Source organism: Anguilla anguilla, chromosome 13, assembly GCF_013347855.1.
Source record: "Anguilla anguilla isolate fAngAng1 chromosome 13, fAngAng1.pri, whole genome shotgun sequence".
Classification (NCBI taxonomy): Eukaryota; Metazoa; Chordata; class Actinopteri; order Anguilliformes; family Anguillidae; genus Anguilla; species Anguilla anguilla.
Genome location: NC_049213.1, coordinates 22,786,953 through 22,814,694, shown reverse-complemented (window position 1 = coordinate 22,814,694; position 27,742 = coordinate 22,786,953). Strand labels below are relative to the sequence as shown.

Sequence of the window (27,742 nt, the reverse complement as noted above, 5' to 3'; positions counted from 1 at the left end):
AATTGTGTAACAAAATGCTTTAATTAAAAGTTACAAAAGTAAACCATGTGTATCTCAAGGACCAAGGCTGGGGATCCCTGATCTAACTAAAAACTGCAAAATACAGTAAAAAGTGAGGATACACACAAGCATAACTTTGTAATCCCTACAATATTAGTGGACCAAAGATGCAACGGAAAATGCTTTTTATTAGCCCTTAGCAGTGCTGTACACGCTAGCCCCTGGAGAGCAGCATGGGTGTTCAGACCTTCATGTTGTTCTTGTTATTCAACACTTACTTGATTAATTAAAACATTCCACTGGGCGCTCAGGTTGAAAGCATTTTACACAACTGATGCAAAGTGTTTTCCGGTTAAACAAGTTCAGTTTTGCCTGCAGGCAGATGACAAAATAAACATTTGAGTAAACAAGGAATACACAAAGTATACAGAAAACAGGTGCAGTTCCAGAGTTAAATAAGTTAATAACATCCCAGCACGCTCACAGTTGTGTATAAAAAATTATTGGTAGGGCCAGCTGGCCAATATTTTGGCTACAATGGCTAGAAAAGATTGCAGTGATTTTGAAGCAAGGGCAGATGTTGGGGTATGTTTGGCAGGAGCTTCAATGACAAAATATGTTCAAACTGCTGAGGAACAGTGGCTAAGGTGATGTTGGAAGACTGAAGGAAAGATATCATCAACAGGGGTAACTGTGGTTGAAAGCACAGACTCCTCGCTCAGGCATTGTTCAAGTTTCAAGACAAAACAGACAGGCAACTCAGAATCAGCCGACTGCTAGTATAAATCTAGTGTGTGAGTAGGGAGTTTCATCAATACAACCTTACAGAGAGAAGTGCAGTGGTTGGCGTTTCTTTCATTTTGGTAGTTAATAAAATGATGTCCAAGCCCCCCCCCTCCCCCCTCCCCCCTCCCACACAATTGATAATGTTCATTCATTGTTTGGGAAACGTACTGAAAAAGTAATCCACAACTTTGAACATAATCTACAGCAGGTGTTTAATATTTATTTTGGTGACAATCTGGAATACAGTTTCAGTATCAGAGGAGGAATTTGGACCGTAAACCACTGCTCTCAACAATCAGTTATTTTCATTATTATACACTAGAGGTCAGAAGACAAAACTGATACCGTTTGCAAGGTTCTCGTTTTAATCAAATCTAGGAACAAAAGCACCAATTAAAAAAAAAAAATCAGAACAAAAGTTAATCACTGCATCAAACCCGTAAGGAAAAAGGTTGTGCTTCCAATAATGAAGAATTAAATATAGACATTTCTTAAGCTGCTCATTATGGAGATCACTCAAAGATGTTACCAACTTCTTACACTGTACTGGATGCTTGACCTCTCGTGACATGACCACAATATCCTCCTCCAGTAAAGCTCTGTCAGTAACAGGAAACGGAATGAAGGCAAAGCAAAACTTCTCTTCTGCCGACACCATCTTCCCTACGTACAAAAGTTCAGGAAAACACATTTCCTGAGAGGGGTATTCTCCCTCTGCCAGGGTCCCTAGGACAGCGGAGATAAGCCCATCAATCAGCAGCAGCTGAACAATGGGGTTTTTAGAGAGGCCCTCTTTAGAGTAGCTAGGGTGGATGTGGATGAGCGGGGTCACGCTCTTGTGGGCTCTAAACAGGCAGCAGTGTCCCTCCAAAAGCCTTTGTCAGCATGAGGCAAACAACCCATTACTGTAAAAGAAATTGACCTGCCATTTTGACAGGTCAACTGCACAAGCTGTTGGGCTGATGCCCGAATGACTGAAAAAAAAGTGTGATTGTAGATACTTTTCAGCCAATCAGACATCAGCAAAACAGCTTGTGCAGTTGACCTGTCAAAATGGCAGGTCACTTTCGTTTACAGTAATGGGCTGTGTGCCCCTCCTCTGCCGAGACAAAAAAGAGATCAGTCCAGCTCCAGTTCTCTGCTGTTTCCAGATAAAGCTAGCAGAAAGGGTGAAACCTACAAAAGATAAGAGATCCATGTTAATATTTTATTTTTTGTGGGAATGATTAATTTCATATGTAACACAACATACAAAATAAAAAGCATCACAAGACTTCACAGATTCTTTTACATAATTTTTATTTAATTGTTTAAAGTTCATTTGAATTGAGGGTTTTTGAAAAATGATTCATAGTCACTCAGTGCAGAAGCATGCAGTGTGATTATTTCCATCTATTTAGCACAAGTCATTTTTCTCTCCTGAAAACTAAATGAAGAATTAGTTTGAATGCATCGCATGCAGCTTATATTTACTCTGCATCCAAATAAGCTGCAATCTAACCACATACCACTAAACTTACACCAAGGACTGGCAATTACACCATACAAGTCTATTGTGTGCATTATCATACCAAAGGAGTTGCAGTCAGCTTGCTGTCGAAAGAGGCGGTAAGGTAAATTTACCTGTACAACACGGACAGCACATGGTTCACTATGGTAGGATCCAAGCAGTGTCAGGGCACTCCACAGCTTCACCAAGCCACTGGGGTGGGATTGGATAGAGGGTGTGCAAACATTTTAGGCACAGAAGCTCATTCACTTTCAGCATAGCAATTATGATGCTGTGTCCTGAATGGTAAATAATAACAAGCAAATGCCACAACTGTCCTTCCACCCCCATTCCCAATTCTTCAGTTAAAGCAAGTATCTTTATTTTCTGAAAGTGATATTTTAAACTATCATTGTTAGCTAACAAAATGTTTAATGATAAAGCACCACGGTATACTGAACAAATGCAACCCACATAGTAAAAGCCATAGACATCTACAGAACAGACAAAAAGACACTGATGGTTTCAAATCCACATTAACATAAGAAAACACCTGGTAATTTCACATCACGGTAGCCTACCTGTTGTAAACCCGAAGCACTGCTGTGAGTGTATCTTCCTCAAATTTTAGAACATCGAAAGGAAATGCAGCTCCAATCTACAAAAAAATTCATACATTTAAATTGAAAACAACTAAATATCGATGAAAATAAAAATCAATCTTAATTTCATAGAAAAAAGTTCAGATAGGTATTCAGATGAGAAATATTAGTATCAGATAACTGCGACTAAGTTGTCCGTATACACAAATCACATAGATCTATTTAATGAAGCATAAATCTGTGACCACGTCCTGTTCATTCAGCTTTCAGTGTTTCTCCCCATCCCGGTTTTTACCTCTCCGTACAAATCCCTAAGTGCAGAGATGACAATTTGCTTGAAATGAGCTGCGTTGAACTTTCTGTCGTCACTGTCCAATATTCTGGAAATAAAATAAAAAATATTTTAAATACAAAAAACATACTGCTATAAGAAATGTAATTAAAATATAGATTTTATGACGCTACTTACAAGTAAATCTTCATATAGTGGTAAACTGATGCATTTTTGAACACCAGTCGTTCATAACTGACAGATTCCGACATATTGTCAGCATACCCCATTTCATTGGCTAACGGAATGAACAAATGATTTCAGCAGAAAGCTTTAGTTAGCTTGCTGCATCATTTGGCCAGTATGTCAAAACTACCTACTTGAAAAGGACACAAGATAAAGCTATAGAGGTACTTTGCAGCAGATTTAGCCAATCTAGTGAGGCAGTCAGTCAAGCTCAAATATTATCTAAAGCATACATCGATACCCTAGCTAGCTAGCAAGCCAGCAACATGGTCACACTTAATTTATGCATGCCTTGTTGAGCGAAACTATTCCGGAAATATATCGATTGTTATGGCTCCTAAATTCAACAGACTGACTCGTAAATCGCTTTGTTACAAATGACAAAACAGCGAGATACTAGGCCACAACCACGAGTTGCTCAAAGATACATTTCTTGCGTACGTTCTTCCTTCCCATGACACGGCCAGCCATACAGCGTTTATATCGTCTATGCCATAGGTCTATGCGGCCAGCGGGTACACCGCCTCCTCTTGTGGACGTTACATGTAACTACACTATGTACGTCCTGTACACTTCTTGATCACTGCCACCTACTGTATTGGAATGGTTAGTGGCGACATTGGCTTGTAAGAAATTGTTCTAGTCTAGTTGTCTAAAAGAAAGTCTAGTTGAATATAAATAATTGTTCGGCACTTCCTGCGGCGCGTTCTAACTAGGACATATATTACAGCACCTCTAAATCTATCACTGTTTTGAGCAGACATTTTCCTTGCAACATTTCCTGTTGCACATATAGTGCTTTGCAATAATACACTGTAGTTTGTAATGCTGATTATGCAAACCATAGATAATTCACAATTTAAGTCAAACCCACTCCCTCCACCCCAGCTTTGCTCCAAGTTTGAGTGTCCTCTGAATGATATACAATTTACAAATGAATTGCCAGAATTTTCCAGCTTCTCAGCTCTGTATTGTGTGGCATTATGCAGTTAATGTCCATTCAGTTTATAATATTGTAGTTGTACTTTATAAATGTAACACATATACATACTGTGAATTAAAAATGTTTTTTTTTTAATTACATATGCATTTGAATGTATGTAAATTGGGAGCACAGGATTACCCACAGCCACAGATGAAATGCAGAAACCGAATATGGGGGTAGAATACTGATTGACAGTAAGACTTACAACACTTACCAACCATACCATCACATGCTCAGTCTGAGGCAAATTATCCTTTAATGAACGTAAGCTCATCCATACCTAACATCATACACTGCAGGATCAATACAAAATACAATAACTTTTTTACACAGAATTCAGAATTTCTATGAATGTATTGATTTTATTAATACATATATTAAAACAATTAAATTTAGTATACAATATTATTAGCAATACAATATGCATACAATATTCATATATTATATGTATAATGTATTAAATACCATAGACTTAGTTTAGATAGGTAGATTTGTCCTGCTTTAATTATACCATAATTTATTTGCCATTTTTATTCCACAAAACTCCAATTTATTGCATAATATCCTATGTTACAATTTCCCAGGTAAGTGAATGCATATTACACTGCACTGTATTCATACAGTGGTGTATTGTACTGTATTTAAATAATCATATTGTTTGTGTTCACCACATCTTGTCTATGTCTCTAAAGTAGTACTTTTTAGTACCACATTCAAGCAGAAATAACAATTGAATAAAAAAATGCAGTGAATTTCGGTGTAAAACTACATTTACATTTACATTCTGTACGAGCTGTTCAGCCCCTGGTTCGTGGATCTCTCAGAAACAGGACACAAACCTGCTGCATATGAATAGAATCTGTGAAGTCTTAAGAGAATGTAAATTATGTGGTTGAATGATCTGTTCAAGTCTTTTTCAGGAGTAACAAATTCTGTGGTACCTCTGCTAATGTCCTGCTACTGCTGTCCAGAAATGGCTTCATAGAATCATTGTGACTATTGCACACTCAACAGCCTGGACATGACTTGCTTGAGTGTGTCTATAGTTCAAAATGAACGAAAACATACACCAAACGATGCACAAATAAGACAAGACCACTCTGAGAGAAAATACATGCAGAAATGAGCTGAAGGAAACACTAAAACAGCCACACATTTAAATAATTTTCTTCATTATTCAATTCTGATTCCTTTTCACTGTAAAGTGCCTGAAATGCCCTAAAATACTGTGCATAACCCCCTGCACAATAACAGTACGGAGAAGAGAGAACAGAGGGATTTGGGGTGATTCCCTGAGAGATGACTGGGTCAGAAATGTACACATTGTAAAATTATATGTACAAATTCTTAAAGTTATTTTCTCCTCCTGGGGGATGTGGGTGCTGCCTCAGGAGAGCTTCTTGCTGCTGCCGTTTCCCACGTTTTGCTGGGCGATGAGAAAGTCTGTCATGAGGGTGGCGATTTTACGAGGCCTTTCTACAGGCACTGAGTGACCACAGTTGTCCAGAAGGTGCACCTGACACTCAGGCAGGGCATCTGCTAACACTGAGGCTCCAGAGACATCCACCACCTGGAAAAAAGAGAAGAGAAGCCCCCTTTCAGACCGATACTCACTCCACAGACACCGCAGTAAACTATTACTCTCTGGAGCAGGGATAATTTGTTTTTTTTTACATCCTAGTCCTGGGAGGCCAGGGTTTCCAAACACAGGTCTGTGAGAGTCACTGGAGAGTCACAGGGACTGCTGAGTTTTGTTTTTATTTTAATCTCAGCAAAAAAATTCTGACCGAAGACAGCAGGTGGTGTAAGTTTGATGACTGTGTAATCAGCTGCTTTAATTGATTAAGTGCTACGACAAGGAAAACCAGCAGACCCTGCAGCTGTCCAGGGCCCGGGTTCAGGACCCGTATCTTAGGACATAGGCTTTTTTCGAAATGGCTTTTGGTCTTTGTTCTCTTACCTGATCCTGTTTTCCCCAAATGACTTGCACAGGAGCTGTGATCAAGTGCATGTTGTCATGCAAGGAATATCTTGAGTTCTCCCCCACTATCTCCATGAATGCTGCAGTGGGCAATAAAGACAGAGCAGAAATGAAGAAAATGCACAAGCTATGGAAGAGGAAAAGAAGAGAGAAGTTGTTCCCACGTTTGAGAGGGGGCGAGAGCAGAAGGAGAAACGGGGGGGTTTGGGAGAAAGTGACAAGGAGGGAGACAGAGAAAATGGTTAGAGAAGGAGGAAGAGAAAGACCGACTTTTAAAAGAAAAAGAAAGACATAACTGAACAACAAAGCTAATTCAACATATTTAAAAACACTACACAACTCAACAATCGAATGAACAGTTCAGTTGTATTTGTTTTGGTGTTCAATTTGCATTAATGATTTCCTGCTGAATATGCTGACATATAAAAGGAAATATAAATAGGAATTCCTTTACACTTGTAAATCATAAGTCCGCACAGTATACCTCACAGATACCATTACCAAAATACCAAAAATCTGTACACGTACAAAATAATGTCCTGGTTGTCAAATCAATGTGGAATTGTGAAAATGACTGACCTTCTCGATAGAAATCATTGTGAGGTATTCGAACATCCACTAATCCCTGAAGAATCTAACAGAAAAAGCAAAGAAAAACATTTTTGGTAAAAAGAATCTTTAAGAAAGTTAAATGCTTGGTAAATGAGAAGTTAAGCTCAATGCTTACTACACTAATACCACTTATGTACAGACAAAAGTAATAATTTGGTGATTATTGTTAAAGGAAAAACACCCCATTTTGCTAATTTCAGATATATAAAATATCGCTGATTAATTTTAGAAGCTTAAAAAGAAATATTCGGTCTTACACATACGGTAGGAACATCATACTGGCAGGGTGACTTGCTCAGCTGACTATTTTTCGCACATTCAGCACACTGAAGAAGGCTTGTGCCAAAACATTCGTGCATATCATGCCCTCATACATTCATGTAATAAAGCAATAGTTCATAATATTCTTGTGAATGCTGTCCATTTTTCTCTTCCATTTATAGCTTGTGGGATTCAGCACCCAGTTATTAGTTAATATGCTTCAGGTGAGCGCGTTCATTTTCTACTGATCAACTGACAGCGCAGACAGAGTGCAGTCAGTTGACAGAGTTTTGGCAAACCATGTATGACTGATTCTAAAAGTACAAACATTATCCAGAGTCACAGAGAATATTTCCTTAAACAGAGGTCATAACATTACAGACGGGCTGCATGCAGCCCATGGTTCGTTATGAGAGGGGGCTGTACCTGTTGAGGGATCTTGTAACGGATATGCGAGACAAGCTTTATCATTTGGTCCATCTCCTCAGACGTGGACGGTATGAGCGGGATGGTCTGGATGTTCTGGGTCTTCTCTAAGACCCGCAGGTGCTTGACAAACTTGCTTTCATGAGGCTGATTCAGACCTACATGCACGCAGCAAGAGAGAGGGGAAGGGAGTCACTTGGATGAATGTTGTGCATCAAAATGTTTAATTCGAATCATAACATAAATCCTGAATGCTTTTTTATAATAAATGGAGCAAGCACAATGAATCATGTGGCAGATGTGAATGCTACACTACACTTACACTAAGCAGACTAAAGCAGATGCCCTTATGCAACTTACAAAACATATAAGTTTAGGCAAAGAGCAGAGGCAATACCAAGTTATCAGTGCCACAGCCAATACTGATAAAAGAGTCATTACATAAATCTCCAAATTATTAACCTACAAAGATAGTAAGAGTCATATTAGGCTTTATGTTGTACAGTGTTATAGGTACATTTTCACTTGTCCTGACTATAGCAGGCAGCTCATTCCACCACTGGGGGGCCAAAACAGAGAATAGAATAAAGACTCGACTAAGAGGAGGGGCCCATTTGGGAGAGGGAAGAGACGGGAAGGCACGCCAGACCAGCCGGAGTGGACTGGTGTGGCAGCAGTGTGACTTTAATGCAGGCCCACATGTTCACACACCCACAGTATTAATGCATGCAGGACCCTTACTGACCTGCAGGACAGATGAGCGTGAGGCCAGAGACGTCTGAGGGGTAGCGGGCAGCATAAACTCCAGCCACGTTTCCTCCCATGGATGTGCCGACCACATGGAAGGGCTTCTTGTTCAGCCGGATATTGTCCACAAACTGTTATGAGGGGGGAGGCCAGGTCTACCATCACTTACTCCCCTAGACTTACATTGGCATTTATATTTTAGACATTTAGCAAATATAGCCCCAAATGATTTACACACAGCTTCCATTTTATCTATTCATGTAGCTGGATATTCCCCTGAAGCATTGGTCAAGGGTATGACGGGCAGTGTCTCAGCTGGGTCTCAAACATGCAACCTCTGAGTTACAAGTCCAGTTCCTAAACTGTTGTGTAACACTGCCATAGTGCTTTCCACGATGACTTTAAAACACAGCACACAATGTAGCAGCTGTCTTGAAGGGAAAATTGACCTTAATTTGGTGTTACTGAATTTCATTGATCCCTCCACTGTTGGAAGGTCCCTGAGTAGCGTTTATTCAGATATTTCACTAGTCACATTCTTTAGCTGAAACATGCCTCTAACTGAACTATGTGTCCCAATATCCAGAATGATGAAGGTGAAGTTGGTGAAGTTCCATTCAAAATCTGTCACCGGTCACGGCATGTGAAAAAATAAAGAACAACATTTAACCAATTTCTTCTTCTTCTTCGAAGAAGAAGAAGAAGAAGAAGAAGAAGAAGAAGAAGAAGAAGAAGAAGAAGAAGAAGAAGAAGAAGAAGAAGAAGAAGAAGAAGAAGAAGAAGAAGAAGAAGAAGAAGAAGAAGAAGAAGAAGAAGAAGAAGAAGAAGAAGAAGAAGAAGAAGAAGAAGAAGAAGAAGAAGAAGAAGAAGAAGAATAATAAGAATAATAAGAATAAGAACAATAAGAAGAAGAAAAAATTTGAAGAAGAAGAATTTGAAGAAGAAGAAGAAGAAGAAGAAGAAGAATTGGAAGAAGAAGAAGAAGAAGAAGAAGAAGAAGAAGAAGAAGAAGAAAAATGATGACAATAATAATACATAGGAAAGATGTGCCCAAAGCCTAAAACTGTTATCTGATCAGTAATGGGACACCCCGGCTGGATTGCACAAATCACATTTTAAACATGCAGCTCCTTCAGCAGACTGCATTATTGCCTTGAGTCAGCAAAGATGCCTCGCACGATAAAGAGCTTCAGAGTACAGAGCCAGGATGAGAAACATTATCGGCCCCTCCTAAGTGCCAGGAATGTGCCAACTTTCACTATTACAAGAGGGCAACACAGGTGCATATGCAATGTTTCAACATTGGAAGGATTAAAAAAAAACCTTTTAACAATGGGCATAAAACCCAGAGGGAATAATGAAAACATATCAAACTTTGCATGATTGTAGAGGATCATAGTAGTGCAAGCCCTATCGATATGGCAGCAACTAGGCACACAATGCTGCTATTAAATTACATAGTTGAAAATGCAAACTTTGAAAGAGTAGAACTCAACCTGGTAAGATATTAGAGACCCTGTATGGTCCCTTCCTCCACTCCTCAGATATCAAGTGTCAGATACCCCAAGTATCACACCTCATGCCTCATCATTTCTTACAGCCTGTTTGACAACGAGTCACAAATGACAGAAAAGTCTATTGTCTTGAGGTCTATTGTTTAGCTTTAGCATGTTAGTTTAACATTTACTACTACTGTGCAAGCGCCCACCTGGTGGATCCTTGTGACCTGCCCGTCTATGGAGTAGTCCGAGGCATTGGTGCGTGAAGTCCCTTCATGTCCAGGCATGTCCACACACACGAGGTGCAGGTGTTTCGGCAAGAACTGCAAAAGGAATACAAGTTATAATCAGAACATTAGCTGAGATTTTTTTCCAATTCCTGTGGCTCTAATTATCCCACAGAGCCTGACCAGCTTTTGCCTCTCTGGTCCTGTAAGCCGCAGATTAGCCTGGTTTTAGGCACGATTAGAATGACCGCTTTAATAACATAATGCACTTTCATGGTAATTTGAGCCGACTTAGTTTTCCATTTCAAATTTTGCTTCAAGGGAGCTACTTCTACTTTCTCGTGGCCTCATCCCTTGTGAAATTCACACACAAACGCAATGAAAACGTAACCTGCTGTGCCTGTCAACAAGGCGGCCATAGTGTCTGTCCCTCTCGGGCGGCCTCCGTGCTCTTACCTTGACCACAGACAGCCACATGTCTTTGTGAGTGGAGAAGCCGTGCAGCATCAGGACGGACGGCTTGCTCCCCGGCTTCCCTCTGGTCGAGTAGCAGAAGCGGTATGACTCACAGTCAGCGTAACGCACCTGTAGGCCGAGGGCCCTCCTCCAGTACCTGTAATTCACAGCAGCAAGGTTTCGTTGGGAAACAGAATGCAACGCAGTCACAGTCTTTTATTTATGTCATTCACGTAATTTACTGGACAGTGCTACTGCTGGCAGAAAGAGGCTATAGTCCCTCATTTGCAGCCTCCTTCTATCTACAATGTTAGCACAGAGGAAAGGTTAAAACCTATTATTATTAGAGTTAGATAACTGAGATAACATTAAATGAATCCCATTCCAGTAGCACCAGGTAAGACTACACACATTCATTTGCCACGCAGATACTTCCACTGTTTGGTGTGTCTGAGGGGATTCTGACAACACACAACATAATTACACACAAATTACAGCTGTACACGGCAGAACGCCAGGCTCTCCAAGCCACCAAGACATCAAAAACCATGCTGCTGTTTATATAATGCCTTATGGTAAATGGTAAATGGACTGCATTTATATAGCGCTTTTATCCAAAGCGCTTTACAATTGATGCCTCTCATTCGCCAGAGCAGTTAGGGATTAGGGGTTAGGTGTCTTGCTCAAGGACACTTCGACACGCCCAGGGCGGGGTTTGAACCGGCAACCCTCCGACTGCCAGACAATCGGTCTTACCTCCTGAGCTATGTCGCCCCTTATCTCAACCCACCCCTTGAAGAAGTACTTTGAACTTGAGATTAACACTGAGAACTAATCTCGAGTTGAAGATACAGTATGACTTCAATATGAGTCTTACTGCTCTGGAATCAGTGACATAACCCCCCCTCCCCCACTGCCTGGGAGACAGTGGCCACTGCTTGCCACTAGGTGATTAGACGGCAAAGAGCACAGGGCAGGCAGCACATGTTTGTTCTGTGCTGCTGCACACGCACCATGCCCTTTACCCAACATGACAGAAAGAGGCCACAGGGGAGACAAGTCTAGAAAAAAACCTACCTTCATTTAGAATAGGTCTGAAAACACATTTTAACCACAGAAACACTTAATAATAAAAAGCATCATTCATTCATTCATACATACATACATACATACAATTACTGCCCTCCTTTTAGACCTTAAAGACGTGTGCATCAATGGTCTGGCTACCAAAAGAAAAAGGTCTATCAAAGGTGTGTGTGTGTGTGTCTGTGTGTGTGTGTGTGTGTGTCTGTGTGTGCATGAGTCTGTGCGTGAAACAATGAAACAAAAACACAGCTGCCACAAAACCAATCAAGGAATAGGGTAGACATGCCCAAGCCGCAGGAAACCTTAGGCTGACACCAGTCCAGTTCAGGCGTTACTCTAAGGCCTACCATTTTCTTTGCTTTCTCCATTTTAGTTGAGACCAGTTTGTTTAGTGTTATTTTACATAAAAACAGTAACATTAAAAAATGTAAAACAAATACAAAACAGGCATTTGCCGGCATATCAAAATGGGTTGCATGCAAAAAGGAGGAAGGACCAAAGCCATTTCTGACAGGAAGCGCCTGAGTGTTGTATTATGGTGTTTGCAATACCCAAATAAATCACAATACATACATTTGTACATACATGCCTGCATCACATTTTCCTTACCACTAACAACTATAATACATTTCATATTCTTAATACATTTAAATATGCTGTATGCATGCTGTGTAATGTTTACAACAGAACTGGGGCGGGGACATATTTACTGCATCTTGAGCCAATGCATGGCAATTGATGTGCTCTGTTTAATTCTGAGGGCCCATCTCTGTACTGCTTGCAAGGGGACCAGATGATGAGTAAAATAAATTGCTGTCTGTTGATCGACCAGAAGAGATATCCAAGTTCACATGGACTTGTACTGGCCCCATTGTCCTTACCAGTAGTACACCCTGATCAGAGCTGCAGGCCATAGCAGGAATGAGGCCACAAAAGCCAGAATAGGAATGGCCAAAGTCCCTCCGGCAATGAAGAACATGTTCCCCAATTCCAGGTCCATTGCTACTGCTCACCTAAGAGCACAAGGATACATAATGAGGAGAGCAGGACATTCAGCACATCTAGGCTCATCGCTTACCTATAAACTAGACATTATCCACGACTGTGTCAATGTCAAGCCTGGACCTGAATACACTATGGGTCTCTGCCTCTACTACATGACCTACCCAGGCTGTTCCACACATTGGATATAATTTCCCCAGAAATGCATTATTAATGGTGTATCCCAATCTGCCAGCTAACACATGGTGAAGCAATGTGCAAAAAACTGAACAGAAATTAAAATTCCACACAGTGAAATTAGTGTACAGAGTAGACCATATCTTCAGCTTAGTGGAGATAAACGGAGGTGATGAAAACCTTTTTTAAGTGCAAAAAAACAACATCATTTGTAAACACAATGTGCACTGACAGAAGAGGTCAAGCAGTTCTTTGTAGACTGTGTAAGAGAATTGTGTGCCGTGGTTGGTTCTGACATCTTGATAGGATATTAAATTAGCACATGTTAAAACAAATGCATGGGTTCAAAATGATATAATATCAAACAAAAAGGTTAATAAGCGAAAAAAAAGCAAAGCTTTATTTCAAATAACCGCGCTTACAGCACATCCCAGGCACAATATAACAATTACACTCCCATGGGACCTTCTGATACATCGGCTTGATCCAAATGCCACAAAGCTCGCGCGAATCACGTTATCCAGTACGTAAATAAACACTGACAACAGGCGCTGTGGTGTATGGATGAGCCCCCGGGTCTGGATTCTCTCTACCCGCGTTCATCGAACGGCCCAGCTGGGCGATTGGCCATGCCAGCTGGATATGAGTGGTCTTCTTTCGATTCAGCTCTGCGCGAGTTCGGCGGAAAGCCGTGGTTTGCACTGTTCAGTGGTCTACACTGTCCCATGTGCGACATCCACTAGGGTGGCATGAACCAGGCTGGTATTAATTTAACTTCTACGGTGGGAACTGGATATACACAGCCCCATGTTGTGCGCCAAATTATTTTAAAAGAGAAAAAAACAACAGGTGCTCCATTTGGAAAGCAGTCAGGCTACACAAAGTTTCAGGAAATACACCTAAAATTAGGGTGATTAAATTCCCAGCTGTCCACTCTACATCACACTTGACACGGAAAGGACATCTTTCATTAGCTCGTGTGTGTTCATTATGTGATGACCTACGCAGCCTTAATTCATGGGGCTGTTCAAAATATGTATAAGTCAACCAGAATACTGTACTAGGCTACTTGGGTCGTAACGAATCAAAGCTCAAAGTCAATGTTGTGCTGTCATACCAAAGAGATTGTTTCTGTCATTTTCGAATGTTTGGATGTTTTAACTAAAACTGATCACTGCTGAAGGCTAACGCGACGGCGATAATTGTAGTTTATATTATTTAGTGCATTAATTCGTGCATTAATATGCATTTAGTGCATTAATTCGTATTTATTAGGCTATGTAGGCTAATATTGAAAAACATTGCTTTATCTAAAAACAGCACATTGCCTACAGCCTCGGCTACATATCGACCTTTGTTTCCAGAAAAATGATTTCTTAGACAGTGGATCTCTTAAGTCAGCTTTCTCGTTTCAGTAATGGTAATGTAAAACCAGAACCCCCAGTACTCGCAACACATTATGTAATGGATGGAGCATAACACTGCTTGCAATATTAAACGCGCCGACGTTACAGTAGGCTAACTACCGTCACTGTAAGCCTAAAAGCAATGTTGACACAGCCTATTTGTTTATCTGGCTTTTGCAATAGCCTCAAAATAATGGTTGGTTCGTGTAGCATTTTTAGAAATATTTGCAAGAAATTAGTGCAACAAAATAAACAAAGTATTATATACAATTTTTAAAAAATACAATCCGTTTTATGCAACGTTGGAAAAGGCTGTTAGCATTACGGAACTTTGTCGAAATCGTTCATAACAATTTCACCATGCTGGCTGACGACGTCTTACCTTAAACTGCTCGCTTTTCTCTCCCGATGAACAATTAATAACAGTTTAACTGTAGGCTACTTCACGTAATCTAAATGCTTTTTCAAACGATGGCTAATGTTACTATACTACTGTTTCCGTTTACAAGAATATCGGTTGTATTCGGCTACTGTATCCTACATTACCTTTGTATCCTTTCCCAAATTTGCAATGAAAGCCTCTTCAGGTTAGAGGCGCACGAAGTCGACTACCTTTAAAATGTAGCCTACGTCTTCACTGACATAGCCCACTTGAGTCTTCGCTCGATTCAAATCTTCGGTTCGCAGTGGATTTTGTGACTATAGCGTAGAAGTGAGCGTGACAGCGCAATAAAAGGGATGTTAAGGGGATGTGCGTCCCTCATATAATTTCTGCCGACAACAATCTAGCCGTTATCTACAGTCATGTTATGACAATCTTTCTCTGTGCGCAAATAATGTAAATAAATACATAAAAATGAAATAAAGAAAAATTTTTAATGGCATAATTGAAATGATTTTTCCCTGAGAAAAATATCAAGTTAGTGTTTCTCAAATCAGACACTAGTATTCACAATACACCCACTCACACACACACCTATATGCATTGCCCTCATAGTCTAACCATGCACACACCCTCTCTTCAAAATGCAGATAAAAAATTAATTACTGTGGCAATTATTTTGCAGTTTGGTGATGAACAAAGTTACTTTATGCCTTGTCTACTGATTTACTGCTTGCATTTTAATTTCAAATTTCATTTATATTTTTTATTTATTACTTTCTATATCAGAGCATTGCAAATGCAAAAATATGTTGTTCTTAGAATTTATACTGCTGCTACTTTCTATTCTTTAAAATATATGAGTGTCTTTGTTGAACAATGAACAATGTTTTTCTCTACTAAAATTTCCCTTACACTAGAACCTGCAGCCTGGCAACCCCCACATATTTTATCTTTTTTTATCAAGGTGACAGTCCTAGTGGAATGGCTGAAGATAACAACTTAATGATGAATCAGTCCCTATCCTGAGGGGGTAAGTTCAGATTCACTGGAAATTAGAGGGTGATAATCTTTTCAGTATAAGGCACATGCTCTCCTGAGTAGCTTTGGAAATCATTTGTAATTGGAACACTGTAACTGCCAGTATGCTGTGGTCACTCACAAAGGCAAGCTTATATCATTCTGTTAGACATGAAATTGTTCAGATGAGCAAAATAACTTAGCAAGATATGATAGTCTGCTTTCTTTATCTGCACATGCTGTGTGTGGCACTGTGGCTGCAGTGTTTCCAAAATCAAAAACCAGCTGCAGTCTTAAATAGTACAGCAAAACCTCCTGAAAATGCACCTCACATGCTGCTCATTAAAACAATTCCTGCAGATTCAGCGAGCGCATACTTTCAATGCTATTAAAAGTTGGCTTATTTCTTATCCTGTCCACTCTGTTGGCATTAAAATACTTTGTAAAAGGAGTATATTGATGAAGTTTATGATAACTTCAAAGTTTTAGAGAAACTTTTGTGGTTTCTTAAAAAAACAAACAAACAAAAAATCCTTAATTTCAGCAAATAAACCCAATTCAAATAATGCATTAATTATTTTGTATTGTAAACCTCACAGAGCATTTCAGGGCTATTACCCTCTTGCGATCTGTCACCATTTTTTCATGATTTTGCTGTGTATGTGTGGAAATGGGAAACGATTGGGATATCAATGTCATTTAAAGTTCTGTGAAGAAGTACTGTGCTGGTAAGTTGTCACCGATACAGTATCACACCGTGTCTGTTTCTTGTTGATTACAGACACTGTGCCTTACCACAATTACCAAAGTAAAACCAGCCAATGATAAAGCTTTATGCTAATTTTGTGTGTGCAAACAAAAAAAAAAGACTACCTCTGATACAGAGTGAAGACTTCCACACATGTAAATGTTTACAGCATGCTGGGACATACACATTTGGCATAAATGTGATTTCATTTGCAGTGGAATATCATGACTGTCTAGACTCTTTTTTTGCACTTTTTATACATGTGGAGTCAATTAATAGAATCATGTTCGACCATGACCTACCTCATCTATATACAGTAAGCTAATAAATCAACTTAAAATACATAATCAAGAGTTGAACTGTGTGTTCCTGTACCCTCATTCCAGTCATTCCAACCAGGAAGCATCAGTTCAGATCAAAAGGGAGTTTCTGTGAAACTCATCTGAGAAACGGATGTGAATTCAGATCGTGAGGCAGTTTCACAGCTACAGCAGCGCAGTTCATGTCCACTGCTCCAAGAATGTCTTCCTCTGCATTTCTGTTGGTGTTGTGCATCCACGGGGCATTATCACTGAAAATATGTTCATTCAACATACAGTCCTTTGGAGAAAACAAGATTGCAAAGCAAGAGGTCCTAGATGTGATACTCAAGGTAAGGGAAACTGTGGAACTACTGAAACCCTCTTGTCCTGAAGTGTACCTATATTAACACGTAACTTTCCAAGCCATTTACAGTAGCTGCTACACTTCTTACAATGCCGTTGTAATGTATTGTGTACCAGTGTCAAATTATTTGACTTGGAATCTTTTCTGAGGGATTGTGCCAATATGTGTGTGATGTCTGTTTGTTTCTAATCAGAGTTTTGGGATTTTATGTGTCTATGGTACCTCTCTTGTGTATAAGGACAACCCCTATACATGCCATGGACCCATTTATACTGAGTTTCTCAGAACAAATATCTTTCGAGCCCAAGTCCTTGATGATGGTGAAACTATCTTTAAACAAACACATTACTGTGTGCCTGTCATGAGGTCCTTTGCTACTGGTACAGCAAGAGATTGTGTAAATAAATATCTTTCTCTAAGAGATAAACATGTTTTTCCTCTGATAAAATGTGGACGTGTAGGTTTTATCAGTTTCAACTTGAGGTACCATTTTCTAAAAAGTTAAATAATACTGTAAATTTACAGAACAATGTAAGTCATCTTTTTCTGATGAACATTTCCAGATAATATACTTTTTTTTAGTAAGCATCAATATTTAATCTTTCTTATGTAAATACATTTTCCAAATGTATTTAATACAGGGAACAAGCAAATTTCTCAGTCTCATATAATTCAGGAACTAGGCCAGGTGCCAGGAAAACAGAACCAGGAAAACAGAACTGGGGGATCCTTATTTTTGGTTCCCACAAGGTTCAACAAGCTTTTCGCTTCCTTAAAATGCTGGAAGCGAAGCATGAAGTGAGACTGAAGAAGCTTAGAGACATATTTTGCTACCCCACCGCTGAAAAAAATGCATGAAATGTTTTCTCACAAAACATTATATTTCTCTCTTGGCAGTGCATTGCACGTTGTGATATCACACTGGTGATGGAAATTAAAGATGCTAAAGAACGTGCTTTCCCTCAGCTGGTAACACACCTGAACAGGTAATGATACGATAAGTATAGAAGCAAAGAGGTTTGGGAAACTCGGAGGTGATCACCAGAGGACACAAACTTCACTTTTGTTAATCATTTCTAAATATTTCTTTTTATATCTAATATTTATTTATTATTTTTGTGTAAAGTGTATTATTATTATTATTATTATTATTGTTGTTGTTGTTGTTGTTGTTATTATTATTATTATTATTATTATTACATAATGGTGTGGTCCCTGGACAAACCACATGCCAACATTTCATATCTTCACACAGCACATGACATGCCCATCATGGCCATTTCACATGATTCTGTGATCACAGAACGTGCGTCTGTCTTCTTCAGGGGATCCAGCCGCGGAGCCGAGGAGTACAGTTATGTCATCAGCAGGAGGCTGGGAAGAAATTCATATAAGGAGCAGTATGGCTTTATCTATAGGTACCGTTGATCATGAGCTTTTCTTAGTTTAGCCAATGACTTGGAACTGCGCTGTTGCACAGAGACATATAGAGGGGGTAGCAGGTAAACATAAACATGCTTGTTAGTGCCTTAGCATGCCTCTGCTCCTTTTTTTTTGTTTCTGAAATAACACAAAGATAACATGGTGCGATGAAACAAAGTAATCTATACTGAAAGCTGCGTGTTTAGGCAAGCCTTGAGCTGCTCAAGAAAAATCTATACAAAGGAACTGACACAAAGGTCAGTGAAGACTGTTAACCATTTTATCTTCATGGTTTTGATTGATTTACAGTCTTGAAAATGGCTGTGATATAAAGCAAACAGAAGAGGATGTCTGTGTTTCCCCTTGTGTCAATACATGACATGCTGCCAGCTGTCACACCATAGTTCACTTCTGGCCACAGTGATGCACATGCTGTCCTGAAAACAAAAGAGGGGTGACCATGTTTAAAGGGATTACCAAATCACTAATTTTAAAGTCAACACTAAAATAAACAAACATAGCTGACTTATAATTCCTTCTTTAAAATAAGCAGAAGATAAACATTAGAAATCATATCAGAACCACGTAGTTCAGTATTCATTTGACATTGAGTATTGGCTGAAAGCAATTGCGGGAATATCTTGTATTCCGGTGTGATTTCCTCAATTGCTGTGATGGCAGAAGCTTTGGTTATCAGGAATTATGTGTCATCCTTACAGAAAATGGCAGCGTGGTATTTAGAAGCCACAAGATCCATGAAGGAGTGAGGGTTATGTGTTGAAAGCACTAATATTCTCTCTTGGTCTCAGACGCAGATTGGTGTCTGTGAAGGCCACGTATCAGTACCCCGACAATCAGAGTGGAGACAAAGATGTGTTCTCCCGCGAGCCTTTCGTAGTTTGGTTTTCTTCTCCCACAACAGGTATGCACACTTCACTGCCTTTTCTACCATCAATCCATGACTACCTATCAGATTTATTGGTAATTTGGGATTAAAGGGGAAGCCCACTCAGAAATCCTTCTTGGTGTGTTCAGTCTTACCCTCCAAGATGCAGCCTGAAGGGGTGGGTTTTTGATCTGAATTGGAGGACACTGTATAAAGGTGACAAGTCTGACAACTCTCTCTCTCTCTCTCTCTCTCTATCTATCTATCTGCCTAGCCATTAAGGACTTTGTAATAATTCCCACACACACAACCCCAGAGACAGCAGTGCGAGAGATTGACGAGCTCTATGACGTTTACCAGGACGTCAAACGGCAATGGACCACAGCACAGGTGAGCTTTGAAAGACCGTTGTTCTATTAATGGCAGAGTTTCATGTCAATTTCCTGTCATTTCAGGAAATGAGTATCATTTATTAGTTTCTATTCATGAATTTGTGAATTGTAAGTAGTTTCTGACATGAGTATGATACCAAGTAAGATACCTTGTGTCTCGAGAAGTATCTTGAGTAAGACACTGATTTGAAAAGCTCAAAGCATATATATATATATATATATATATATATATATATATATATAGATAGATAGAATTGTGAAATACATCAACTACACCTCAGCCTACAACTCAAGTGCTTTACTGCAGCTTTCATTAGAGTTTGTGTGGCCATATAAAGCAAGGCATAGTTTGTTATTGTTGTTGTCGTCACTCTGAAGCATCTGACAGTGAGTTTCATACTTAGTCTGTGAATGACGCAAGGGACCCAGCTCTTCAGTGCTGTGCTAAGCTAGCAGTACTGTTGTGAAGTTGAAAAAAGACATGTCCATTCCCTTCACATTACTTGCACTGTGTGTTACACCCACACTGGGAGTCAGTTTACCCCAGTAAGGGAACATATTCACAGAGCTTCTCAGAGCAGGTCTAGGAACAGTTTTGCCATTTTAGCTCATAGTGCTGCGATCTTCATTCCTGGTACAGCACAGTCGCGGGGTCCACTGGTTTTTGTTGTTACTCAGCACTTAATTGATCAGTTAAAGCAGTCAATTACACAGTTAACTCACCTCACCTGATGTCTTGGGTCAGAATTGGTTGCTGATATTAAGGAGAAAACACAAACAGCAGAACTTGCAGTCTGCCAAGACCAGGAATGATGATCACTGTCACAATGGGAAAGTTTAGGATATGGACAGGGGAATCTTGATCCTAGAGCAGCACTACTCTGAGAAGCGTTATGACTGTGGTGTCTGGGTCACTTCCCCCACTCTGCCCTGTAGAGCTTCATCATTATGGGGGACTTCAACGCAGCATGTGGTTACGTCCCAAAAAAGCAGTGGAGCAGCATCCGCCTCAGATCAGATCGCAGCTTCCTGTGGCTGACCAGCGATAACATGGACACCACCGTGAAGGAGTCAACTCGCTGTGCCTATGACAGGTGATGGACCGCCGTTACCCATCTCCACTCGCTGTGCGGCGTAAATAACGGCCAGAGTGAGGTCAAAATGATCTGAGTGAATGCGTGCGAGTTTACTGTGGTGGGGGTGACGTATTTCTGTGTTGAAGTGTTAAGGTGTGACAGCTTTAGCACAGCCCATGGACATTTGTGGTTTGCATTGTATAGCTAAAGAAGTCCGGGGACCATTGACTTTTTCAAACAACATAGTGATATGCAAGTTCCCCTGCTCGTGAGTTAGTATTAATTATTACATTGATGGCTGCCATCTCTTTATAACTGGGAAATTCCCTCAGCATTTCCTTTGCCTACAAAATCATTTAGCACATTCTACATTAGGCATCAGCAGTGGTGTGCTATCTACCATTAGACACATGAACAATTCACTTCTAGGATGTTATATACTTTCCACATACAGTACATTCATGCCAGTCCAATTAAATCACTGTCTCAAAGTCTGCCAGGCTCAGACACTCTCAATACAGTAAATACCCTCTGAAGTGAATTACTTGTTAGGCAAAATATCTCAGACAGGTGGCAGCTGAAATTCCCAGGAGGACTCTGTGATACACAAAGTGATTTTAATTACTGCAGCTTACCCTAATTTTACATTTCATTAGAATCCCACCAACCCTATCACTGTACTGCTGCCATGAGGCTACTCTCTGGGGCTTGTGCCTCTTTAGCACATAATTAGTTGACTGCCCCTTCCTCGCAGAACTGGCCCTTGTCCCCACTCACTAGTCTCTAATTCAGGCCTCAAGTTACCCTTTACATCCTTCCATTCAATACCTGTCCTCTATAATCTAAGTCTGCGAGATTGTGGTGTTCTTATGAACAAGTTGTGCAACAACTTGTTAATAAAGTGGCACAGAAAATGTAAAAACATTGATTGATTGTCTGCAGGATTGTTCTGCGTGGAGAGAGTTTGATCCAGGCCGTCTCCCCAGACTCAGTGGAAGTGTTTAACTTCAAAGAAGCATATGGACTCACAGAGAATCAGGTAAACGTTTCCACTTTTATATTGTACAGACACACACAAATATATATATATATATGCTCACATATACTGCCCTAAAACAAATCTTGGAATCCGCGTCTCCTTTGTCTCTGTTTCAGGCCCTGGCAGTGAGCGATCATTTCCCAGTGGCTTTCACTCTTCGTCCGCAGCGGGGAAAGAACGGATTGAGATACCGAGGAATACCTGCGGTTGTCCGGGCAACCCACGTCTGCCTGGAAGCCACAGTGCCATAGCAAGCGCTTCAAAACCTTTCCCGCTTTCCCATTGAATGCGTCTCATTAGGGCTTCGGTTACACTGCCTTGAATAATCGCCCAGAATTAGAGCTAATTAGGTGGGTGAAAGATCGCCACTCAGCCACTGAAAGCCGGGATATTAGACCATCTCGGGTTGAGGTGTGAATCTACTGCACTAAAAAACGGGAACGCAGTGCAGCGAAAACAGGAGCATTTAGGGTGACTCTCTGCTCGTTAATGAACTGCGGATTCAAGGTGTGGATTTCACCGTCGCTAGGAAACCATTTGTTTTACCAAATGTCCTTTCGCTGAGCTTGCTTTTGAACATTTTTTAAAACCCACTGTATTCCTTCTTTAACGCCATGCAAGTAATTGTATCTAAATAAAATTACATTTATAACATCATTTGGTAAAAATAACAATTACAATGTTTAAATTTAAAAGTTATTTGGTGACGTAGTACATGTAGGCTATTACTTCATAAGTTGTTAAAAGGAAGAAAAACCACAAGACGTTTTGTTTGTGATACCATTCACAAATCTGATGCAAGTCTCACAACATTGCTTTTAGCGTGGAATAGATATCTAAACAGCTTGCATAAAGTGATTCTTCAATATAATGTTGAGAAGGAGGAGATCTGCGAACTTCTTGCTACCCCAGTTGATCAGTTGGAGAGGGAAAATGAAAGATTCCATTCCTGGCATAAAACGTGTTCCTTACAATTCCGGACCTTCCGTTGGCAGGGGACCTGTAGTCTCTGTCATAGTCACCTGTGGGAGGAGCAATGTACTTAACCTGAATTGCTTCCGTACATATCCAGTAGTATAAATGGCTAGTATGTATAAATGTAAAGTTGTGCTAGTTGCCCTGGATAAGAATATCTGTGAAACACAGTAATGCAATTATATTACTAAATATAATATAATCAATAGCTGCCCAGTTGTGGTGATGGCTCACCTAGTCTCCAGCCATACTCCCAGGAGGACAACAGAGGGAAGTCGAACTTGTCCTCTGGGCCTTTCTGCACACGCCTCCGCAGGTACAGGTGACGGCCCTTCCCTTCTTTGGAGAAGCCCTGGTACAGCGTCTCCTTGGTCTGGGGCGAGACGGGTCTCATCAGCGGCGCGGCGCTGAGGGTCCGCTCCACTGGTTCCGCCGCTACCTCCTTTTTCCTCTCTGGGGGCTTCACAACAGGGGGCAGGACTGTCTTCGGGGTGGAGAGCTTGGGGGCCTGTGGTACTTTTGGCCTTCTGGAGGGGAAGCTCATGGGGTAATCATCGCCGTATTTCATTTTCCATGCCATGCGAGTGTAGGCCTCCTTCTCAATCAGCTCCCGGTAGCAGTTTTGGTTCTGAGTAGTCAGCAGGTTCCTCATCTTCCAGCCCCCGTTGCTGCTAATGTGCCAGAATGTGTTTGTGGAACCTAATAAGCAAAAAAGTTCTTCTCACTCACCTGTCTCTAAATCGCCCTTTCTCTCTCTCTGCCTCTGTGTAAGAGAGATAGAGAAAGAAAGAGGAGTGGTGCCAGGGAAGTGGCAATTGACAACCAAACCTAAGAACAGGTTCCTGTTTGTTCTCTCTCCATGGTTACCAGTGAAAGAGGATCCCAAGCACGAGCCTCATGGGAGAGTGCTGAGCAAATTCTCACCCAAAGCTGACCAGCGCCCTCATCAGCTTGACAGCAGAACAACAGGGTCGGAGCTGGGTGAACACTGGAGCAAACCTCCAGACCGGCCTGCCTAAATATATTAAAAAAATAAAAATAAAAAACCCACTATAAATGGTCTCTAACTTCGATTTAATACTAAAAACAATAGTCACTCAAATCAAAGTCACACTTATAACATCCTTGTAACGGCGCTGAGAATGTGAATGAGGAATATGTCTACTTTACTGGTGTTTTTAATTCATTTTAAGTGCACAAATTAAGACTTGTTGCTGACTATTTCAACTAGACCTATGTGCTTCAGAAACATGGTTGAAAAAATTGGAATGGCTACCTTAGCAGAATAAATTGAAAACAAATAATTTCTGTTATTTCAAGAATTTAAATTTTACGGTCATCCACTGGAAACAATGTTTAAAATGTCCTGATGCTCAGTGTGAGATACGATTACGAGATATGAGAGCTCACTGAGGTCTCTCTTTCCACACTTACCTGATAACTAATGTTTCTAAAGCAGGCTGGCTGAAGGAGATGGTGGCACAACAGAAGAAATTCCTATACCATAAAGTTTACCCCACAGAAAATAATACATTTTATATTATATTAATATTTAAAAGGTTTGTCTGACTATATAACACTTTTCATTTTTCACCTTCAAAGGTTCATTATGCTTTTAAGACTCTCTTTCTTTGGGAAGAAAACCTAATGTACATTTTCATGTATTTCAATGGCAAATGGCCTGAGCTGACAGCCTTTTCAATAAATGCAAGCAGTACTTCTGTTTGTACAGAAGGTGGCAGTCATGTCCATATTATTTATTTATTAGCGTTTTACAGAATGAATCCCCAAGGACATCGGGCATTTCGATTGGTGTATTATGAAATTATACACCGTAAGGTATAGGGTCTTTCATTTGCGGAGGAAGATTCATTAATTCAAATCTTGAATCAGTGTCAACTTTGTCAGGCACATTAATGCCGTAAGGTTATGAGTGACAAGGGAGGCCAGCAGCTGGCATTAGTCAGCCTTTGTGACCCGCCAGGTGCTCATAGGTTACCAGGCGATCCTCTGATTGGTGCCAGCTCTTCTGCAGTACTGGGGGGTGTGCAGGTTGGAAAATGGTGACAGGCTCCCAAATATATATAAAATATAAGTATCCCTTATCTGCTGCTTTGGGATCCCAAGAATAAATCAATATAGATTTTTCCAACTCAATACAGCCTTAAGGTACAATGGTTTTTCTCAAATGTCACTCTACAAACACCCCCTCCCCCCCCCCCCTTTTTTTCGTGAGATGAAAGCAGCAAGCCTATTTACAAGACAGTGTGTCAAACTCACCTCACCAACTCTGCATACAATCATAACGAACAGCCTTTTACATCTTTATTCCAGTTTATTGCTTTAATTTCAAAATGTACATCATTTCTAGGGATTTATTTCACATTAAGGCACCCCTGGCTAATACAAAATGCAAATAAGCTTTGCTTATTTTCTTCCTTTTAAAACAATCTTTTACAAAATACTCCATTGTTTATCAAAACTAGCATCATTAAGTAATTGAATAAACAGGCATCATACCCAAAGAAGAAAAAACATACACATTCTATTTTTCCAAAAAGCTATTGATAGATAAGAGAAGCACTTAAAATTATTTGGATGGCAATTTCCCGCAGTCCCTCAAAGAATGGATCCGTAAGTTATGTGTTTTTCTTTTTCTTTTTTGGTAAGCAGTGCACCTCTTAGAATACAAAGACTGAGATGAAGAGAAGGAATGCAATAGCCAGCCAATCACAAAGCTGCCTCCTCTTATCCAGGGATTATGGGTCGTGGGCTCGGAAGTAAACGCATCATTCTGTAATTATGAGAGCAAGATCAAAACATTAAAAAAAAGAAGTCTTCACTCACATAACATGCGAGTTTGTGTGTATGTGTGTGTGTATATAATGCATACAGACAGGATTATACTGTGTGTGTGTGTGTGTGTGTGTGTGTGTGTGTGTGTGTGTGAGATCCATATTGACAGGATTTCTGAGACGAGCTCTATAGGCATGTAGGCTTGAGGCACATAATACCACACTCTGGACAATGGTTCACTTGTTCACCTTGGTCACTCCATAAACTCAGACTAACTACCATGTTTACACTATTTTAAGAAGAACTTTAAGCAACAATACGAGAATAAATTATTTTGGCCCATGTCAGTCATCCTGTTCCACCCTGTTGCATAAAACACATTGAAGTATAGGTGGTATGGTGGAGAAAAATGAATGCGCCTGTTCGGTGTGCCTTGTTAAAGAACAGTGCTCTTCCACAGTGGGGACATCCAAAGCTGCATGAGCACAGAATACCATTCCTTCCTGTTCCAACACACCTGACCTGCAGCCCAGGAGGTTACACACAGGCAGTTGCACCATCAGCACTTACTCCCCAACCACCACCCCACCCCGCCCCCGCTCCCCACTGCTTTTGACATTAACCAGGCAGCCTCTTTGTTTTACCTCAGTACATTACAAACATGTAAACATCGCCGTCCACTTCACAGTGGAGTTCACGCAGTGTCAGGTGGTGCAATCTCAATAAGTTGTCATTGCATCTAAGACTTGTGTGCAGTGTGTATGATTTGGACAGGATTGGCCAGGATACATACAAAGAGGACATTCATCAGTAGTTAGATAATTTTCAACAAGAGTTACTGTTCCAGTTAAATTACAGTTAGTGTCTACAGGATTATTAATTTAGTTTTTGTTTTAAAAAGGGTGTGCTGTTTTCTTATATACTCAGGGCCAAAGTAGACCCTTAAATGTTAAAATCTGTTAATACTTGACAAACAGCAAAAAAAAAAAAAACTAACAAAAAAACAGGAGGAGCCTTTTTTACAATATTGTGCATACATTTCTTTCTCCCCCTCCCCCCAGCCCCAGTAAAGAAAATGGACCAATTGACATGACTTAAATTTGCATGCATAAATTGTCAAGTGCAAATTTTTCAATTAACGTTGGGCTTAACTGAATTGGGCAAAGTGAAGTGTTCTATGTGTATTACCACTTCCCTCTCCCATCCATCTGTTCCTCCAGTGTCTCTCACAGGGCTCAGTGGCGCCCTCTAGGGGACAGTGACGTTGAAGGGAGACCCTGGAATGTGCTCATCCCCCCACTTCACTGCTAGAATGTAGCTGCCCCTCTCTTTGACAATGTAGTTGATGTTGTACTGCTTGCTGCCCATGTGTTTGACAGACACCTCTTCACAAGGAATGTTGGGTCCCTGTACACCCACTAGCAGCATGTTCTTGCCTAAAAATAAAAAAAATAATACATGAATAAAACACAGCCTGTTCATTTAGCAAGATCTGCCTTAACATGACAGGAAAATGGCACTGATTAATCTCAAGAGGACCAGAAGATGTATTAAAATAGATGATTGTGTTTGTTTGAGCATGGTTCTACAATCGATCTGACATCAGCTTTTGAGATCGGGACACCCACCAAGACAGAGGGTACACAACGTGGGACAATGTAGTTCAGGGGTTCAAGCCACCTTCAGTTCATAATTACTGCACTAATTATTTATTTGTTCATAAAAAAGGAGTGGCAGTCCATCCACCTTAAATATATATAGATTTGTTTGTACTGTATATGTTTGCATAATTCTGGAAGGTGGAAAATAGAGAAGGTAACTGAGAAGAGCCCACAGCTGAGAAAGTGCCATGATGGGGATCAAACCGCCACACGCAGAGAGGTAAATCACATATGGCCGAGAGTGAGTGACATGGTGTAGGTCTAAATGCCGTACACAGCCATTCTGAAGATTTAAGGCAGAATTAATTATTTGTAGCAAAACCCAGCATGCACACCAATCCTCCAGGAACGGAGCTGTACGCTACCAACACAGAGACAACATGGTGAGTAAAGCTGGTTTGGGTGTTAACTAGGTACACA

At 40.4% G+C, this 27,742-nt stretch overlaps 5 protein-coding genes across 11 annotated transcripts in view; 1 reads left to right on the top strand and 4 right to left on the bottom strand.

Annotated features, from left to right (window-relative positions):
- Window positions 1-3,921, bottom strand: rpp14 (ribonuclease P/MRP 14 subunit). 2 transcript variants are annotated; one of them, XM_035389409.1, is made up of 6 exons: window positions 3,617-3,921; window positions 3,347-3,583; window positions 3,173-3,257; window positions 2,857-2,933; window positions 2,410-2,488; window positions 1-1,962 (listed from the first exon to the last, which is right to left on the bottom strand). In XM_035389409.1, exons 2-6 carry the CDS (start codon window positions 3,436-3,438, stop codon window positions 1,906-1,908), a joined length of 390 nt encoding a protein of 129 aa, XP_035245300.1. In that variant the 5' UTR covers window positions 3,439-3,583; window positions 3,617-3,921; the 3' UTR covers window positions 1-1,905. The 2 variants fall into 2 exon arrangements, with proteins under 2 accessions (XP_035245300.1, XP_035245299.1); XM_035389408.1 differs by having other exon boundaries at window positions 3,347-3,921.
- A 695-nt stretch (window positions 3,922-4,616) lies between these two features.
- abhd6a (abhydrolase domain containing 6, acylglycerol lipase a) lies at window positions 4,617-14,997 on the bottom strand. Of its 4 annotated transcripts, none has more exons than XM_035389407.1 (9): window positions 14,872-14,997; window positions 12,556-12,687; window positions 10,589-10,745; window positions 10,115-10,228; window positions 8,405-8,537; window positions 7,660-7,817; window positions 6,940-6,994; window positions 6,340-6,440; window positions 4,617-5,949 (listed from the first exon to the last, which is right to left on the bottom strand). In XM_035389407.1, the coding sequence occupies exons 2-9, from the start codon at window positions 12,672-12,674 to the stop codon at window positions 5,767-5,769; spliced, it is 1,020 nt and encodes a 339-aa protein (XP_035245298.1). In that variant the 5' UTR covers window positions 12,675-12,687; window positions 14,872-14,997; the 3' UTR covers window positions 4,617-5,766. The 4 variants fall into 4 exon arrangements, 3 of the variants coding, with proteins under 3 accessions (XP_035245298.1, XP_035245297.1, XP_035245296.1); XM_035389406.1 differs by having other exon boundaries at window positions 14,642-14,992; XM_035389405.1 differs by having other exon boundaries at window positions 14,806-14,992.
- Window positions 14,998-16,586: 1,589 nt separating this feature from the next.
- Window positions 16,587-22,547, top strand: LOC118211971 (deoxyribonuclease gamma-like). Its single transcript, XM_035389595.1, has 8 exons — window positions 16,587-17,061; window positions 17,973-18,061; window positions 18,401-18,493; window positions 19,307-19,419; window positions 19,658-19,773; window positions 20,712-20,869; window positions 21,794-21,890; window positions 22,007-22,547. Exons 1-8 carry the CDS (start codon window positions 16,912-16,914, stop codon window positions 22,139-22,141), a joined length of 951 nt encoding a protein of 316 aa, XP_035245486.1. The 5' UTR covers window positions 16,587-16,911; the 3' UTR covers window positions 22,142-22,547.
- On the bottom strand, window positions 22,292-23,749 carry LOC118211972 (protein ATP6V1FNB). Its single transcript, XM_035389596.1, has 2 exons — window positions 23,100-23,749; window positions 22,292-22,912 (listed from the first exon to the last, which is right to left on the bottom strand). Exons 1-2 carry the CDS (start codon window positions 23,515-23,517, stop codon window positions 22,794-22,796), a joined length of 537 nt encoding a protein of 178 aa, XP_035245487.1. The 5' UTR covers window positions 23,518-23,749; the 3' UTR covers window positions 22,292-22,793.
- A 1,431-nt stretch (window positions 23,750-25,180) lies between these two features.
- LOC118210664 (filamin-B) overlaps window positions 25,181-27,742 on the bottom strand; it is a 74,472-nt gene continuing 71,910 nt past the window's right edge. For all 3 annotated transcript variants that reach the window (XM_035387027.1, XM_035387025.1, XM_035387026.1), the window contains one exon: window positions 25,181-27,097. In XM_035387027.1, coding sequence (XP_035242918.1) covers window positions 26,910-27,097 — 188 coding nt within the window. In that variant the 3' untranslated portion in view covers window positions 25,181-26,909. The remainder of the gene's footprint in view (window positions 27,098-27,742) is intronic.

Coding starts and splice junctions, on each gene's coding strand:
- abhd6a (XM_035389407.1), bottom strand. CDS start 12,674: ATGGACCTGGAATTGGGGAACATGTTCTTCATTGCCGGAGGGACTTTG. Junction 7,818..8,404: donor CACGCTCATCTGTCCTGCAG/GTCAGTAAGGGT, acceptor GCGTGCATGTAG/GTCTGAATCAGCCTCATGAA. Junction 5,950..6,339: donor TTTGGGGAAAACAGGATCAG/GTAAGAGAACAA, acceptor TCTTTTTTCCAG/GTGGTGGATGTCTCTGGAGC.
- LOC118211972 (XM_035389596.1), bottom strand. CDS start 23,517: ATGAGGAACCTGCTGACTACTCAGAACCAAAACTGCTACCGGGAGCTG. Junction 22,913..23,099: donor GGAGTATGGCTGGAGACTAG/GTGAGCCATCAC, acceptor CTCCTCCCACAG/GTGACTATGACAGAGACTAC.
- rpp14 (XM_035389408.1), bottom strand. CDS start 3,438: ATGGGGTATGCTGACAATATGTCGGAATCTGTCAGTTATGAACGACTG. Junction 3,258..3,346: donor CACTATATGAAGATTTACTT/GTAAGTAGCGTC, acceptor TTTTATTTCCAG/AATATTGGACAGTGACGACA. Junction 1,963..2,409: donor GTGCTGTCCGTGTTGTACAG/GTAAATTTACCT, acceptor TATCTTTTGTAG/GTTTCACCCTTTCTGCTAGC.
- LOC118211971 (XM_035389595.1), top strand. CDS start 16,912: ATGTCCACTGCTCCAAGAATGTCTTCCTCTGCATTTCTGTTGGTGTTG. Junction 18,062..18,400: donor CTGGTAACACACCTGAACAG/GTAATGATACGA, acceptor TGTCTTCTTCAG/GGGATCCAGCCGCGGAGCCG. Junction 21,891..22,006: donor ATGGACTCACAGAGAATCAG/GTAAACGTTTCC, acceptor TCTCTGTTTCAG/GCCCTGGCAGTGAGCGATCA.